This window comes from Pogoniulus pusillus, chromosome Z, assembly GCF_015220805.1.
Source record: "Pogoniulus pusillus isolate bPogPus1 chromosome Z, bPogPus1.pri, whole genome shotgun sequence".
Classification (NCBI taxonomy): domain Eukaryota; kingdom Metazoa; phylum Chordata; class Aves; order Piciformes; family Lybiidae; genus Pogoniulus; species Pogoniulus pusillus.
In genome coordinates this window covers 52647380-52664421 of record NC_087309.1, presented here as the reverse complement: position 1 = coordinate 52664421, position 17042 = coordinate 52647380, and the positions used below count along the sequence as shown (strand labels likewise).

Genomic DNA, 17042 nt, shown 5'->3' with positions numbered 1-17042 from the left:
TACCTCCTGGCCAAAATAAAGCTATTTGGTTTTTAATAGGGTTAATGCATAACTTTGTTGCATTTTATTATTTTTTCATCACTTCTCTCTAAACATCATAATTTCCTTTCAATAATTGAAGGAAGCATATAAGAAAGACAGGACAGACTTCTGAACAAGGCCTGTGGAACCTTGACAAAGGCTAATGGTTTTAAACTAAAACAGAGTAGGCTCAAGCCAGACAAAAGGAAGACATTCGTATAATGAGAGTGGAGAAACACTGAAAGAGGTTATACAGAGATCTTGTAGATGCCCCATCCCTACAAACACTCAAGGTCAGGTCCAACTCAAACTATTCTATAGTTCCATGATTTACTAATAGAAGAATTGAATGAGACTCTTGCATTCACACACAAGAGGAATCGTGAGAAAAATGGTTTATGAAGAAAGACAGTGACCACCGGCTAAGTCATGAACACTCCCAACATGCCCTGGCCCTGAAAAGAGCAGTCATCTTGGTTTAGTTATTGAGTCTTTCTCAGTTCCTCTTAGAGGAGATATCTTCAGAGGTCACTAGGATTTTCTGCATGAGCACAGTGCACCAAACCCAGTTGGATGCTGGTTTGGAGGGAGGTTGCCGACGCCTAAGTCACCTTCCCATCCCAGTATAACCAGCATTATACTCTGCTGTGATTTTTCTGTTAACTACCTGCCAAACTATTTCAAGGTTAATTAACTTTTGTTCAATGTTGTCAGTAGTGCTTTTGTCATTTCCGAGCCTCTGAAATGACAATTCCAATAAACCAAGCATTTTTATATCATAAAAATCTAAGTATAGCTCTTTTGAGTCTGCCAAAACTTAAATAAACCAAATCACATGGTCCTTAGCTATTCAACTGAGATTTGAAGTTTCTATGCACATCAAGTGCTTGCTGTGAACTGGCTGTACAGAACTTAATGGGAGTCAGAGAATCAGATCACCCTTGGCTTTTGTGCCTTCATCTCCTTTGGTCCACACTATGACAGCAAGCACTTTGCAATTTATAAAGTAAAATTCACTGCACATTACCTCCACATTTTCTACAGATGCTTTTGCTTCAGAATATACAGACAAAAGGTCAGATCTCATTGAAACAAAGCAAGTAGCTCCAGTCTTGACTCAGGGATCTTGTATCATTTCAGAAAAACAGGATTCCAAGTGTGCTGTGAATTATAAACCATGGATATTTCTCTAGTGGTTACAGTCTCTCCAGGATGGTTTAGGGCGGTCTGGATTCACTCACTGCATCTTCAAACATCTGAACAGATTCTGTACATCATATGCAGTGTTCTGAACTGAAGCACAATCTTAGCACATCCAGTACATCACATCCAATCTCAAAAGAGAATAATTATTCTCTCTTAATTGTTCATAACAGATTAACTTCTCTTCTTTGTATTGGAATTTTGTTGTAGAAGGGACCAGCACTTAGTACTGCCACATTTGCACCCTCAAAAGCGGTACCCCACTAAGAGGAGATCTTATAAATGTGTACAAATACCTAAGGGATGGAGGTCACGAGGATGGTCCTGGGCTCTTTTCAGTGGTGGCCAGTGATAGGACAATGGGCAGCAAGTATAGACTAGGACACAGGAGATTTCACTTTAACTTAAGAAGAAACTTCTTACTTTGAGAGTGACAAAGGACTGGAGCACACTGCCCAGAGAGGTTTTAGAGCCTCCTCCTTTGGAGACCTTCAAACCCCATCTGAACACATTCCTTTGCAACCTGATCTAGGTGAGTTAGGAGGGGAAGTTGAATTAGATGATCTCCAGAGGCCTCTCCCAACCCCTAATGTTCTGTGATTCTATAATTTCTAGAGATCATCAGGCAAACAACCCAAACCACATAAATGGCTTTCCCATTTATAAGCATACTTGGCAATTTAAAGAAAACAGCAAAATTAGTAGTTTTCATTTACATTTCATCAGACTTTCTGCTCTAAGAAATGGCCTCCTGCAAATCAGCCTTTAATTCCCAGTCAAAAAATTATCAACTACTACTTTCTCTGCTGATCATCCCAAACAGCAATCTTCTTGCCAGTGTTCTCACCAGTTTAACTGTGACTGCAGAAATAATGTCAAAAGTGATGACCTTCTGGTAGCTCTGAGTTTCCTGTCATACCTCAGGCATGAGTGTGCCATAGCTTTCCATAGCTCTAGGACTGCTTTCTATGCCAGTCCAAATACTTTACTTACTTTCTCTATTAGTATCATCCAAAAAAAAAAAAAAAAAAAAAAAAACAGACAGCTGTGTACAGACTTAAACAACTCAGCACTTTTCTGCATGTTGAAAACCATTTTTGCTCCATTTTTGCCAAATAGTACCACTTAGGATCTGGGGCTAAAACATGCACTACTCATAGTTAAGTATTTACTAGGTTAGAATTTTTTGTTTAATAGTTTTAAAAATATCTTATTCCATAATTACAAGATATGGCTCGAGATCACAGTTTTATGACTGTAATCATATGACAAGAATCAGCATCCACTTAATCCACTGAAAGCTTACATCAGGCTGAATCAGAATTTCACAAACTGAAGAATGATATTCCTGAAATCTTTCTATTGTTGGTGTCAAATCCTGAAGCTCAACACTACAAGAAACCCACGAGGTGGATGGAGAGGAAAAGCTCCTGATGAGCTTTGGAGAAGCCATTTGCATGCAGATGCTATTAAACAAGCTCTTTAACTTTTATCAACACTGACTTTTAAAAATTAATAAATAAAGCCAACTTTTAAATAAAAGTTAAGCATATATCATATAGCTATGGACTAACCAATTACTAGCATCAGACAACTGACAAATGTTTGGCCTGATAAAATACTTCATATAAAAAAGAGCACCACATAATTATTTACAGATTATTATTATTATTATTATTAAAGCTGTAATTTGAAAGAACCAGAACTAGATATTAGAAAACTGATGTACAACTACAATTAAATCTCCTTCTATTCCTGTTGTCACACATCATAAGATAATTTGATTCTGCACTTTTATGCTGTTTCACTCTTTGCAGGACTTCAGCTTGTGTTTATAACGAACAGTACTCATCTTCTTCTGTTTTCTTCCAGGATTTTTTTGTCTTTTTCTTTTTTCCCCTCTTCATTGAAATACTTCTGTCTGCACAGAATACAGGAATTGTTACTTCTTAGTCCCTCTTTACTAAAACTCTTCACAGCAGTGTCTGAGTCGTTTACAACTGAAGCTCACCTTCCATTTAGTGACAGCTGAGTTAGGATACAAAACAGTAGAGGGGTCACTAACATCCAGGAATCAGCAACTCTGGAAAGCTTACAGCCTTCTTCCCCAACACAAACTCCTTCCTACACCTTACACATGCTTTCATACACCCTTTGACCCTTTGTTCGATTCCACATTTTCCCTCGTTCTCTACCCAAATCCACATCCCTCAAAAAAACTACATAGCAAATTCCCCCCCAATTTCATCATTGTCTAACCAAACTATATCTCTGTCATGCAAGATTTTAATCCACTCCCTTTTCCTCCTGCCCTCTGATTCATGGGCTTCACTCCTGTTCTGGCTTCTCTCAGTTTTACTCTCATATAAACCAAAATTGTTACTCTTGCACCTCATCAACTACCAGGCTGTGCCTAACCACTGGTGCTGCTTTAGTACCACTGTCACTGAGGGCCTACCACTGTGACACCCACTTCCAAGTGGCACATCTCCACTTTCCTCCCCTGGCTGTTTCTTGTCCTGTTGTGTTGCCCTCTTGCACAGCTGCTTCTTATGCTTCATTCTCATCTCTGCTTCTGCATCCACACTGCCTTATCTTATCAGCTATGAAACCAAGCATCTTCTTGCATCTGGATCATGGCAGAAGAAAAGCAGACGTATCTAGGCCTGGTCTGTTTTTAATGCCTACCAAGTTCCCATATGTGTAAAAGTGAAGCTAATGTTGGCAAGGCTAAAGTGACTAAAAGAAGGGCCCCTGAAATGGGAGATGTGGTGCAGCTCACCTATTTCATCTCAAAACCACCAGCATTACATGAGGACATTGCTCCATGGCCACATACACACACACTTCTGGAGACATCTGAACAGCCTTGCCCAGTAAAAGATGTGCCCACACTCCAGCCCATCCTTGAATCATAGATGGCACTGGTTTGGATGGGACCTCTGGAGATCATCTAGTCCAACCCAGTTGCAGTAAGCAAGGGAAGTCCCCAGCTAAACCAGGCTGCTCAGAGTCCCATCAAGCCTGACCTTAAATTTCTCCAGAGATGCAGTCTCCACCACCTCCCTGGGCAACTGTTCCACCATCAGACTGGAAATCTCCCAGCCAGGCAGTAAACACATCTGCACCTCCACAAAGCCTAAAACTAACCAGGAGGATTTGGTGGCGTCAATATGCCAGAGGGATGGGATGCCATCCAGAAGGACCTGAACAATCTGGAGAGGTGGGCCCAGGTGAACCTCATGAGGTTCAAGACCAAGTGCAAGGGCTTGCACCCAGCGCAGAACAATCCTCACTATCAACGCAGGCTGGGGGGTGAGATGATAGAAAGCAGCCCTGCAGAAGAGGACGGAGGAATTCTGGTGGACGAAACGCGAGGGCCGCGGGAGGGTCAGAAGGGACAGAAAGCACAGAAGTGCCAGAAGTGTTCTGGCTACGGTGGGGCGGAGCATCTGAGGGGCGACGTCGGCCGCGGCCACCGCCACGGCCGGGCGGGGCGCCCAGCTGCGGGGAAGGCGGCGCCGCAGCAGGTACTGCTGCTCCTGTAAGCGCCCGGGGCGGATAGGCTCAGCTTTGCTTCACGGCGCCACCGCCCAAGTGCACACTGCCTGGGGTAGGTGCTTAAATAGCGTCGCCGCCTGCGCTGCGGCAGTTCTCCGTACCGCGGCCAGGTAAGGGGCGGGTATTAGGAGCCCTTCACCACCGACCCTTCCCGCATCAACTTTAGTCTGCGCACCGCCGAGTGCCGCCGCTGGCTGGCCCAAGCCCTGAGGCGATGCCGTGTGGAGCAGAGGCTGCTTGTGCCGCCATAGCGGGGAGCTTCGCTTGGTCGCTGAGGCCGACACAGCTCTGGCTCCGTGCTGAAGAAAGTGACGGAGTGGGCGCGAAAATGGCGGGCGGTCCCCAGCCGCTCCAGGGAGGGTTGAGGGGAAGCCTGGGGCGCTGGTGTAAGGAGAGGCAGGGCGCGGTGGCGAAAGCGGGACCTGCCCGCCGGGCAGGCTTTCTGCTGGGAGCCTCACTCGTTCTCCGGCTGCCCCCCCGTAAAGGGGTCACATCGAGTGGGTGGTCTTGTGCGGTGTGTCCCGGCTGCCGCCAGCGGCTCAGCCGCTGACATTGCCATGTTTTTCACTGCCTTCACGGGTGGAGGCTGTGGCTGTGCCCCTGCGTGTCAGTTATTGAGGGCATAAAAGCCCTGGGGCAAAAATCTCTTTATCCTTGCCTTAGAGAGCGCACTCTTCCCCACACTGCTTATCTGCAGCCGAGAGATACCATCCGATGAGAGGCTGCAGTCTCTGAGGGTGCCTCTGCAGATTGCTCTGCTGACATACAGTGCTCAGGTTGCTGCCGGTGGCATACTGCTGGGAAAGCACTAGCAAGGAGGCTTTCCCTGGGGTGATTCTCTGACCCCACGCAGGGCAGGTGCTGCGCCCTCGCAGTGAAATGGTGACAGGCTGTCCTGTCCCACTCCTTGCTCCACAATGCGTGGGAGCCGTACTGTCAGGACATGGGCCATCCTGTGGAGGGTCTTAGTGCGGCTTAGAAGAATCAGTGAATGAGAAGACAGCAGACCTGACAGGCTGGTGCATGAGAAGGATGCCATGGGATGCTGTTTTTCCTGCGTGGAGCAGAGTTTGACTGCCTGTGCATGAGGTGACTGTGCTGTAGTGCCCCGGGCCAACCTCAGGAAACCGGGACAAGAAGGCTTTGGGCATATTTTGGAGTCCTGTGTCTTCCTGATAGTCCCAGTTGCATCCTCTCAAAGAGGATCTCTAAGTCTCTTTGCTGATGCCTTTTGGTGCATTAAGGTGCAGACGTTCCCAGTACTTATCAGAAGTTTGTCTGTGATTCTGTACCTGTTTGAAGGAAGTCACTTCTGGCTTTAACTGTGTCCGTCCACCTCCCCAGTCACCCTGCAGGTACTTCAGAAATTAGGAGCTGCTTTGTCCCAGGTTTTGTGTGCTACCAGTGTCATGTAAAAAGCACCCAACCTATATACATGGGACCCTTCAGGGCCTTTAGTTGAACCTAGGTACTGTCTGCATGATATCCAGACAATAGGTTGCCAAACTTTGCTTTACAGGCATCTCTCTGCCTCCTTTTTGAGTCCTTACATCCAGTTGTGGCATCAGGATTCTCTTCCCAAAGTGAGTGGCGAACATCTGTGGACCAGCTTTTACTCTATCTGTTCTCTTCTAGACCACAAGGACAATAGTTGTCAGCTTCTTTGTGTAGCACAGAATCCCTGACTGCAGCTTTGTGGTGAGTGGGATACCTGCCACATGTGTCTGAAGAGTGGCAGGATTCATTCCGTTTTTGGAAGTTCCTGCTGCGGGTGCTTACCAGCACTTCTCCAGATAGTGACTCCTACCTCACCTTTGATGGTCATAAATAACGTTATAGTGTTATCCTTCTTACACTGTGAGCTGACACAATCATTTTGGCAACCCATGCTGACAGTTTGTGCCATTCACTTAACAGCATAAGGATCTTTTCATTCAGCATCTTCATGTTGGAAATCCTCTCCTGTAACATCAGAGTTGTATGATCCATGAGATGAGGGCACTATGAGTACTAATTAGAGCCTGCATAAACAAGATTTGATGTATTTTGTGTCTCAAAACTTGTGCATGTAGTCTTAATGTTGATTGAAAGTAGAAAACTTAAGTACATCCTGTCAGGCATTTTTCTCTTTTTTTTTGTATAAGTGGTTAAAAACACCATGGGAAAGACAGTGTGGGATTGAAGGTGGCAAAATCCAATTTATTTTAACCAGCTGTTCACATGGAGTGATGCTTTTGCTGAACATCAGAAGTGCAAACCAGGGGAGCAACTGTGTTGTGATGAAGGACAGAAAATAATGTGGCTGTAGAGGCCAGTGTGAGTAGAGGAGGAAATTAGGTACAGGGAGTGAGAGGAAGTGGAGGATTATTCCTGTTTTGACATGGAAGCTAAGAAGTAAAAAATTTTCGTTCCAGGTAGCTTGTCCTATCAGGAGTCAGGGTTTAATTTGAAACCTGGGAAGGAAAAAAAAGCAAATCACACAATGGCAGTGGCAACTTCCAAGTAGCAGTTCAAAAACTGTAAGTATGGGTTGATAACACTTACATAGAAAACTCTTAGAAAGGGTGGCTTGTGACTTCTAATTGGGTTTCCATTGTGTACTACAACTGACAGGGTGTTGTACTTCTTGAACTAGACCTGATACTTCAGTGTGAAATGATTTGGGTGGCTTTGCAAGGGAATGAGAAGGAACAGGGCCTGCTCTGGGAAATGTAAACCAGAGGGACAGCAGTGTTTCATACTTCCAGTGTTTTATTTTTCTTTTAATTCTCAGTACCTGAATTCATATGACTGCATGTGACATCAAATTTCTGTGTAAGGGAGAGTAAATTCATAGCTCTAGTGCTTGCAGTGGGAATCTTGGACAATACAAGCTCTAAGGATTCAGACAGAAAGCAAAAAGTCTCATTTTCATCATTAAATTTTGTCGTTTAAAATCCTTCCAGTTGTCTAAAATGTGAAAAAGCAATACAAGTGTGACACAATATTACAAGGAATCATGATACTGTTTCCTGTTCTATATGCCTGATACAGCTCAGACTTATAGAAGGGTAAAGCACTGCATCATTTAAATTAAACTTATAACCAGACCACCTTTGTAAGCTGTTTCCAGTTCCCTCTTCCCTCATATGTAACTGCTGCCACACTACTGGATTTTATTCTAGCAGTTTCTGACCTGGTATTTCTATGTTTGCTCTCAGACTTGGGACCAATATGAATGGAAAATTCCTCTTTGTCAATATGCCTGGTGAGATAGCTGATCTAATGAAAGTATTTGAAGCACATAGTCAATATAAGGCTTGCATCTTCCTTAAAATACTTTTTTATTGAAACAGAAGAAACAAAACTTAACTTTTGCATTGGGTTTCCTATTAAAATGTGGCAGCAGTGTAAATGAAAATTAGTCCTCCCATGCATATTGCAATATAGAATCTGTGGCTTTCTTATTGCAATCCACAACAAACTGTTCTGAATGTTCCTTCTTTTGTGGCCTGAAAGAATTAAGAAAATATTCACATGCTTCATTTCTGATGTGTGTTTTGACTTAATCTCACAACAAGAAGTTTGATGGAAGAGAAGCAGGAACTGTGTTGGAGTAATAAGAACAAATCTGTAGGTTTTTCTTTTTAAAAGCTAAACTATTGTGGGTTTTTTTCTGTTTACATTATTGCATTTTGTTCTAGTGTGCTTGTACTTATGTCCATGTTTTTTTCCCTAGAGAGAAGTGCAGAGAAAGGATTCAGAACTCTCTCTAATTATAGTGGTTTTGCTGTTAATGTGCTTCAGGAGAAAAATATCTCAAGACAATTATGTCTGAAACTGGGCTTTGCTGGGTGTACTTTTAAATTTTTTTAATTTCAGAGTCCCTTTACTCAGTTTTCTGAATTCCTTGGTGGCTTTCTAAATCTGAGCCATCTCAGATCAGTTATGAAAATGGGGAATGTTTCTAGATGTGAAGGAGTGTATGCAGGTAGGAGAAACAATTCTCTTAACTTTGGAAAGACCAGTGAAATCAAAGAAGAAAAAGTAGACCGATTCCAGTTTCTCTGCTCGGAAGTAGAGCCATGAAACTGACTCCAGCTCATGCTGGGCTTGAAGTCTTCATCTTGAAATCTGTCAGAATTTCTTTAATTTCTTTTTTGTGAGATACTGTCCTATCTTTAGTGCTTTTTTTTATAACCATTTTTTTCCAGAGTGAAGCTGTGACTCTTCTACCAAGAGACCTTCATCAGTATTTCAAACTAGTTATAGCAGAGGGGTAGACTGAATTCACAACAGTGGAAAAATGCTTAGCAGACAGTTTACAAATTATCTGACCACAGTAATGGGATGCATTACAGGAGGTCTTAGAGTTTTGCTGTTTGAAGTAGCCAGCTGGAAGACTTTGTTGGTTCCTGAAGTAGCCTTCTTGCTTTGTGGTACAGCCTGTTTTCTTGTTTTAGGAGTCTTAGGCCTTTTGTCTGCATGCTACTCATCTGTCTTCTCCTGTGCTGCCAAGGGGGCTGGTTTGATGATGTTCATCAATCTCGTAACATCATCACTGATGTAGCTGCCTCGCTAGTTCTTTAATTGACTCCTACTAATACAAGTGGCTAAGTGATGTGACTCAACAGATTGCCTTGCATTGCAGCCAAATAAGTATATATTTGAGTGATTAGTGAGTTTTATAGCTATATTTTGTTTCCATCCCAGTGTGGCACTCCATTTACAGGGGAATGACACAAAGCTGGTTGTGGCTGACCCATGTTCAACAGTTTGCTTCCAGAAATCACATGCTTTGTTTTTCTTGTGGAATAACTGCTGTCAAGGCATATAAGTGGAAGCTTGTGGAGGTTAACTAACAAACATCAATAAATCAGCCAATTCCCTGCTTCCATCTGCAAGAAACCTGTCCATTCCATATACATGCTTCCTGAGATATCCAAGTTGTAGATGAAAAAAACTGCTTTTGAGGGAAAGAGGGCAGTGTTAAAACACTGCAGTATGACTACTGTTAACAGCCTCTTACACATAGCTTTCACATGGTCCATCTGAATTTCTTGTTTTCTGTGGTCTGAAATTACCCTGGGTTTCAGGTTGGCCTTTGACAGACAGCAGCCACTTGGACTGAGATCTTCGTGGCTGCTAGTTGCCGTGGCATGGAATACAGGTGTCCATATGAGGCCAGAGTGCCAGAGCAGCACAAATTTCTGTGTCTGTAATGGCAGAAATGGCTTTTTTTTTCTCTAGAGCTCATTGAATGTTGGCTTGTCCTAACTTTCAGTCAGGCTTTCTTTGCCTCAGTTTGTCCACATCCAGAACATATTTCCCATTCATACTATTATATGGACTGTATTTCCTTCACTACTAGTTTCTGTTTTCTTCTGACTTCTGATTCTAGATGAGTATAAACTCAGGGGCTTTCTGGGAGCCACTTTTGTTATATTTTTAAAGCTTTCTCAGAGCGTAAACAGAGGATTCAGAAGTAGGGAAAGTTGAAGAAAAGTGTGGGAGCAATATGCTTACCATCTTTTAACTGTGGAATCAGTGAGACTTGAAGTACATGGTCTTTAATGTGTATTTTTTTCTTTTTTTCCTCTTTTTTGACTTTTCACAACAGAGCCAAAGATCATTGGTGTACGTACTCTTGCATCTCTATAGGACAGGAAGTCAATTTAAGGAAAGAAACAGAAGACTATTTATTGCCTGTGGAAGTAGAAGCAATATTTATATGCGTTGAAAAGGTATGTACTAGAAGATTTACTTGGTTAAAACTCCAAAACTCATCAATGCTCATCTGCCATGAGGCTCTTTCTCTCAAGAGCTGTCACTTGGTGCCATTCCCTATGGAAATTTCTCCTAGTTTTCTGTTATCTCAAGGAGAAAGTTATCCTGTCCTTGTTCCCAAGATTCAGTCTTTGAAAGCGATACCCTCTTAATCGTAAGGTTATGTATCTAAAGAAACAATTTATCTGTGTAACAGCAATTACAGTTATTTTCAGTCTAACTGTAAAGCAAGTTCTGTTTTTTTCATTGGCATTCAGTGGTTGCAAACTTGACCAGCCCATATAACTGAGATACTACAGAACAGAAAATAGAACCCAGAGTGTACGATATAGCCTGGATAGCAAATGCAAAAGTAAATATAATGTAGCTAGTCCCACTGGTGTTTTTTACTTCTTTTGATTCATGTATTTTCATGTTCACAGATCTACTGTAGTTTTCTGCCACTTAATGGTAACTGGGAAAACAGCCTAACTCATCTGCTTGAGGAGATTCTATTGTAATGTATCCAGTGGCTGTTCCTGCACCAGGAGGTGAAGGAAATAATGGACAACATGGGAAACTTATTTTTTTCCTTTTTGTTTTTGGAGCTGTATTGCTCTGTGCTGGATTCCTGCTATCAGTCTTTATTCTCCAGTCATGCCCGTCTGGAACATTCAGTGACTGCAATGAGTTCCTTAAATCTGCTGGGCCTGTGCTGGCTATAGCTGGACTGGTTTGTGTTTTACTGGCACGATCAAGAGCCAGGCTGTATATAAGACAAAGACAGCTGCAAAATGAGCAGGTGTACAGCCTTGTTTTCTGTCGTGGGAGCTGTCAATTTGCCCAGTTTCTCATATTTGGATTCCTGTTTTTAACCAGTGGAATGCTAATTAGCATCCTGGGCATTTGGGTTCCTGGCTGCAGCCCCAGCTGGCACAGCATACAGCTCAACCACACCGACAGTTCTGATCTGGACCTCCAGGGCTGTGGACTCCTGTCGCTTCAAATCATGGGACCTTTGATTGTGCTTACTGGGTTGTGTTTCTTTGTGATAGCTCATGTTAAAAAGAAACAAAACTTAAATCTTGATCAAGAATCATGCGAAAGTGAAGAACATACTCAGAGCCCTGAATCTTTTCAGGTCACAGTAGGTAGGTAAATCATACATTAATTTTACATTTGAGAGTCAGCAACATTGGTTGGTTTTTTTTTTTCCACTAATGAATATTACTTTTTCGACCTCTGAATATTACTCGTCTAAGCTTTAAGCGTGTCAGTTCTGGCATGTCAAAGCAGCCAAAACAAAAAAATGTTTCTTTGTCTCATATGTTTTCTGTATGGTCAGTTCAGTTACCTTTCTCTCAGAGGCAAATACTCTCCTTTGGTGTAAAAAGAAAGATGTGACTGGCAGTCTAAAACAAGCTGTGTATGCCAAAATGAATGAGTTCAATCCTGTTTCCTTTCTGAAGTGTGTAACTGACACTGCAAATCACAGGTCTGTTGGCTTCGGTGACTGTTTGTAAGATTTGCTCTAGCCTTGAGCTCTGACCCCTTAGGTAGGAGAACCTGACTGATGAGTAGTGTATTTTTAATGTTTTTTAACATGGCCAAATCTTCTGTCTGCCAAAGATGTAATTTCAAGATGCTTCTTTTAATTGCACAGTCCTTGGGCAAATGTGGTATGTTAGCAGGGAATGCTCTCATGCATATAGCACTGCTTTTAACACCCAATGAGTACCTGCTATGCATAGATAAGTTTTTAGTTCTCAGAAAGGGTTAATGAGTAAATGAGAGTATTGCTTGACTGTCATCTGACTGACTGGACCGGAGGTTCATTATGCAGGACTTTTTTCCTTCTGCCTGTCAAACCGATGTACAGACCTGTAACCTGTTGACCCTCAGAAAGCATGAGGGTTTAAAGTCAGTTTTCCAGCCACCAGGAGAAATCAAAGGATTGTAGAAAGGAATTCAGATTGCCCTTAAAGGCGAGAAAGTAAAATTAGTGGATTCCTTTTATGCTTCCATCAGGAAAAGTAAAACTGAAAGACTAAAGTTTGATGTCTTGTTGGCAGAGTGACATTCTGGAACAATGGTGACTCAGCTACAAAAAGAAACTCAGCTTACTCAACATTTTTTGTGCTCGCTGACTTGATCCTGCACAGAAATTAAGAAGGAAAAAAGGTGTCAGAAGGCTGTAATTTTTTTATATAAATTGTGCAAGCTCAGTGAGTGATACAGACTTTCTGTTTAAATAAATAAACATTTGAAACTCCAGAATTACAAAGTTGGCCAATGCACTGCACAGTATGTTCAATAGTGAATTGAGTATCAGTACTACCATGGTGCTACTGATGTGCCCTCAGCTACAAGTAATTTAGTAGGAAAACTGTCAAGGCACACGATATCAATTGAGAACCATTAATGAGTTAAGAACTTTTGATATAACACTGCAGTGGATGTGGAGAAACTTTAAAGCACTCCATGCTAGATATGAGGTTAGATGTGAGGAAAACCAAATACTTGGCTTGCCATAAAAAGTGAGCCAACAGTAACTGTGTTCTTCACACTTCCAGTTTCTGAAGACAGCCAACAGTGGAGACATTTCTATCACTTACCTAGAAGGAATGCTTCTCTTCCCCAGCTGTATCAAAATCTTCCATTTATGAACATGCTTCATCTTTTTATCTGGGGATAATTTAGATTTTGAAGATACCTTCAGTGTATGTTAGCAGCCCAGAATAAAAGAGTTCTGCATGTGGGATCATTGCTCTTTATCTTAAAGGGTGGACAAGTAAAAATACAGTTATTCCATAGACAGGAAATCTAAGATAAATTTAGAATAAACAGTGGTGCTTACCTTTTCAGAGGTAATAATTGTTATCTTTTTTCCCTAGGTGATGCCATAATGGTATTCCCACCTCCACCACCTCCTTATTTTGCTGACCCTGTGTCACCAATTGTAACACATTGTCTTATGTCAAGTGGTTTGCCTACGAGCGAAAATCCTCCACCATACCACTCTATCTTCAGCAATGGGTAAGACTGTTTTCTTCCTCATCTTTGTAAATCTGAGGTGCTTCTTAAGATATCCAAGGCTGTATTCTTAAATAGTCACCGTGGATAACTCAGCCAGGCACTGCAAAGTTTTCTAGTACATCAATCAACTTACTTCAGATACCTTTACTTGAAATGGCACTAAAATATGTTAGTGAAAAAGGGAAACCGCAGACTGTCTAGTGTCTTATCTAAATATGCTTAGATTTCTTCCCCAGAAGATGCTCTGGACAACAGTGCTCCAGTAGCATGACACCCATACTGCCAGATTTTAGGAAACCTCTGTAGACTCAGTGCAGTGAGCCGTTCATGAGACCTATCCACAAGCCCTCTGACCTTGGGAGTGCTGCTTCAGTGTGTCTTATTCACCCTATAACCCTTACTGCCTTTAAGTGAGACTTACTGTGCTGGTCTGCTTTGTACAGTAGCACTGTGTTGAGATTAAAGGATGTCTTGGTGTTGCAGGAGAAGAGCAGGAAGCTTGAGGGAACTTAAACAAAAGGTTGCAATGCAAACTTGACATCAAGATGTTGTACTTTACCCATGCAGTCACTTTTCCATACATTGAGTACAGCTGATGTGTTAGATGCTGCCACTGCCAGGCTCAGGGAGCACTGTCTGCACCACAACAATTTGGCAGGGTTATTTACCTATCCCTTGTGGATTACCACCAAACAGGCTGCTAGCTTGAGAGTAAAAGAGGTCACTGCAAGGGCCACATGCCTTATAAAAAGTAAAGTGCACAAAACTGATTGGTACAAGTCCTTTCTATGCTGTAATTTCAGGCCCTGGTTTCAGATGTGGGCTGCCTCCCCATGTGTTAAGTAAAATGTGTGGATTATCAAAGAGTGTGATAGTATGCAAGCAGCACATCCTGCACTGAGAAGGAGGAAGCATGAGAGGAAGGGGAATTGCAAAAAAAACGTTCGCTGCTGGTACACATACCAAATTACTGCTCTTTCCTTCACCCAGTCTACAAAGTCCCCTGCAGCTGAATCAATTGCTTTAACGTGCAGATGTCCAGCTCTGGTGATCTGAGTTTTGTGTGCAAACCCATCAGCTCAGTCATTGTTGATTGCCTGTCTGGACATTTCTGCCTTCTACATGTATGTACACAAAGAGGCAGTTGGTAACTCAGCTTCTTGGGACAGTTTCTAGTGAACAAAGCACCTCAACCTTGGGTGCAGAAACCCTGACCTATTTTCATGTTCTGTGGCTGGGAGTACTCTGGCTGTTAGTTTTTCACACTCCTCAGAGTCCTCACAGAACCCTTGTGGGTTAATACCAGTACTGTGTGTTTTGCTGAATTACTTTCTCTCCCATGGCTTAGCACTCAGTAGCAGCCATGGTGTCTTGACTAGTGTAAATTGGTTCCCAAGCCCTTTCATGGGGGAGAAGCAATGGCCTTGTTCCTCGTAACATAATGCCATGAGTGAAAATCCCAAAACTGGAAGGGAATACCCATATCATAGATGTGTGATTACCAGACAAATGTGAATTGCATCTTCTGCCCACTGCTCTGTGTCCTGTCAGCATGTGTGTGATGGAGGTTGTGCTGGATGAGAGTTTCTAAGATGCTGAGTCATTTTCTGATCCCAGAAATTATTTGGTAGGACTTCAACATTTGTCATGTTGTAAGATCCCTGTCTTTAAGATGCACGTGCTCACACACCAGTAGCAGCACCAAAGATGCTCCATGCTCCTGCTTCTTATGCAGTACACAAAAGCAAGTATCAGCTCTGGGAGCAAGTAATGGGGAGCAAGGAGTTCTTCTCTTTCCTCGTGAAGCAGCAGAAGCAATGTGCTGAGGGCAAACTCCAATTAGGTAGGATCTAGTTATGATGGTCAGAGGAGTGCAGTGAATATTTAGGTATCCCCTTTTACTGTTGCTGGGAACTTAGCAGTCTAGATGTCCATTTGCTTCTCTTTCTCCAGCTCTGAGTGGAAATAGTACTACTCCATGCCTGTCATGGGCTGCTGGAAAGCTTAGTAACTTGAAACTTGCCTTTTAGGTAAGATCCTAAATGGCTAAAGATTGTGACTTTCTGTGATGCAGTTATAAGTCTAGTAACTGCCTCTCATAAGGGAAGGAGACAGTGTGTATGTGATAGACTTCACAAAAGGGCAGATGCATTGGGAGCTAAGGAGCAGAAGATTTAATAAGATTGTGGGACTGCTTTGCCAGAAGAAGATAAGAGCCATAAGCCAGACTGTAACTAGTGTTGTGAAAGGTTAGCAGGGAGCTTGTTTGCCCTTCTCTGAAGCAACAGAATTGTAATGTGAGTCATCGTGTACTCTGCAGAATTAAATCTAAGTGCTTAGGCAAGTTCTTTGCTTCAGGGATTTTTTTAGGCAGTGTGTGCATACATGTATGTAACTCAAGTATCATTTTACTCACTGTAAAGGAATGAATTATGCTAATACACAGTTTTGTGTTTTATAGAGCACAGCTTGCAGATGATGAAGGGACAGTTGCCACTAGAGACTACGAAACCGTATACACTATTTCTGGAAGCAGCTCACCTTCAGACATTTTTCCAATGCTGTACCTCTCCTCTGAATCACCTCCAAAATATGAAGAAAAAGCATCAAGAGCAAATGATGGATGTTCTTCATCTTCTTCATGCATTTCCCTAGCCACATCTGACACCAGCTCATAGAGGACTGACAGTTAGACTTCATTTTTAAATTAAACTCCACACTCACATTTACAATTTTTGAATTTATTTACATTTTGTAATAAAAGCAATAATGTTGGCTGTGTCTAATTTTTCCTCAGAAAGCATAAATGATGAATTTGGGTTTCAATAAATATTTGTGCTGGGCTTCTGAGCAAGTAGTCTGAATGGATTCAGTTCACTACAGGAATGCTAAATGCCCATCTTGTTCTGCTACAGCTTTGGTTTCTATTTTTAATTGTTCTTCATATAATGGAGGCACTAAGCAAAGACCAGCTTTTTTGTTTACTTTAATTAAATCTGTTTGGAGCTTCAAAAAAGACATAATTAGGAAGTGTTCTTATTTCTATTTTTGTGTAATGTTTGTGGAAAATACTTGTTTTCAGAGTTACTGACTTTATATGTACTCTGAAAGCATCACAAATAGTGATGTTTAAGAATGAGGCCAAATATGTTAATGGAGAACTTAAATGGTTACTTTTTGGTCTGTCTGGTAACAGACACTCACAGCTTAATTTAGACTCTCTCTGGCCATTATATAAGGTATAATCCCTATGAAAATCAGTTTTAGTCAGCAGTTAAGAGCCCTAGGGCGACACTGAGGATAGGTAATAGGCTAACAATTTGGCTGTGGTAATGACTGGTGTCAGGGGAACTCTGCTGTGGTACATATCGTCATTGATGGTTAGTAGAAGTGCTTGCTTGTGAGAGTTAACACCACTCAGCAAGGCTATCTTCCAGGTGCAGATGTCACTTATCAGTAAATGCAAGAGAGGCAGT

At 42.1% G+C, this 17042-nt stretch overlaps 1 protein-coding gene across 3 annotated transcripts; it reads left to right on the top strand.

Annotated features, from left to right (window-relative positions):
* The first annotated feature begins 4734 nt into the window (after positions 1-4734).
* On the top strand, positions 4735-16341 carry TMEM171 (transmembrane protein 171). Of its 3 annotated transcripts, none has more exons than XM_064140167.1 (5): positions 4735-4837; positions 10385-10508; positions 10974-11681; positions 13425-13566; positions 16028-16341. In XM_064140167.1, exons 3-5 carry the CDS (start codon positions 11051-11053, stop codon positions 16242-16244), a joined length of 990 nt encoding a protein of 329 aa, XP_063996237.1. In that variant the 5' UTR covers positions 4735-4837; positions 10385-10508; positions 10974-11050; the 3' UTR covers positions 16245-16341. The 3 variants fall into 3 exon arrangements, with proteins under 3 accessions (XP_063996237.1, XP_063996236.1, XP_063996235.1); XM_064140166.1 differs by having other exon boundaries at positions 4736-4895; XM_064140165.1 differs by lacking the exon at positions 4735-4837 and adding an exon at positions 7200-7304.
* Positions 16342-17042: the final 701 nt, after the last annotated feature.

Coding starts and splice junctions, on each gene's coding strand:
- TMEM171 (XM_064140167.1), top strand. CDS start 11,051: ATGTATCCAGTGGCTGTTCCTGCACCAGGAGGTGAAGGAAATAATGGA. Junction 11,682..13,424: donor ATCTTTTCAGGTCACAGTAG/GTAGGTAAATCA, acceptor TTTTTTCCCTAG/GTGATGCCATAATGGTATTC. Junction 13,567..16,027: donor CACTCTATCTTCAGCAATGG/GTAAGACTGTTT, acceptor TGTGTTTTATAG/AGCACAGCTTGCAGATGATG.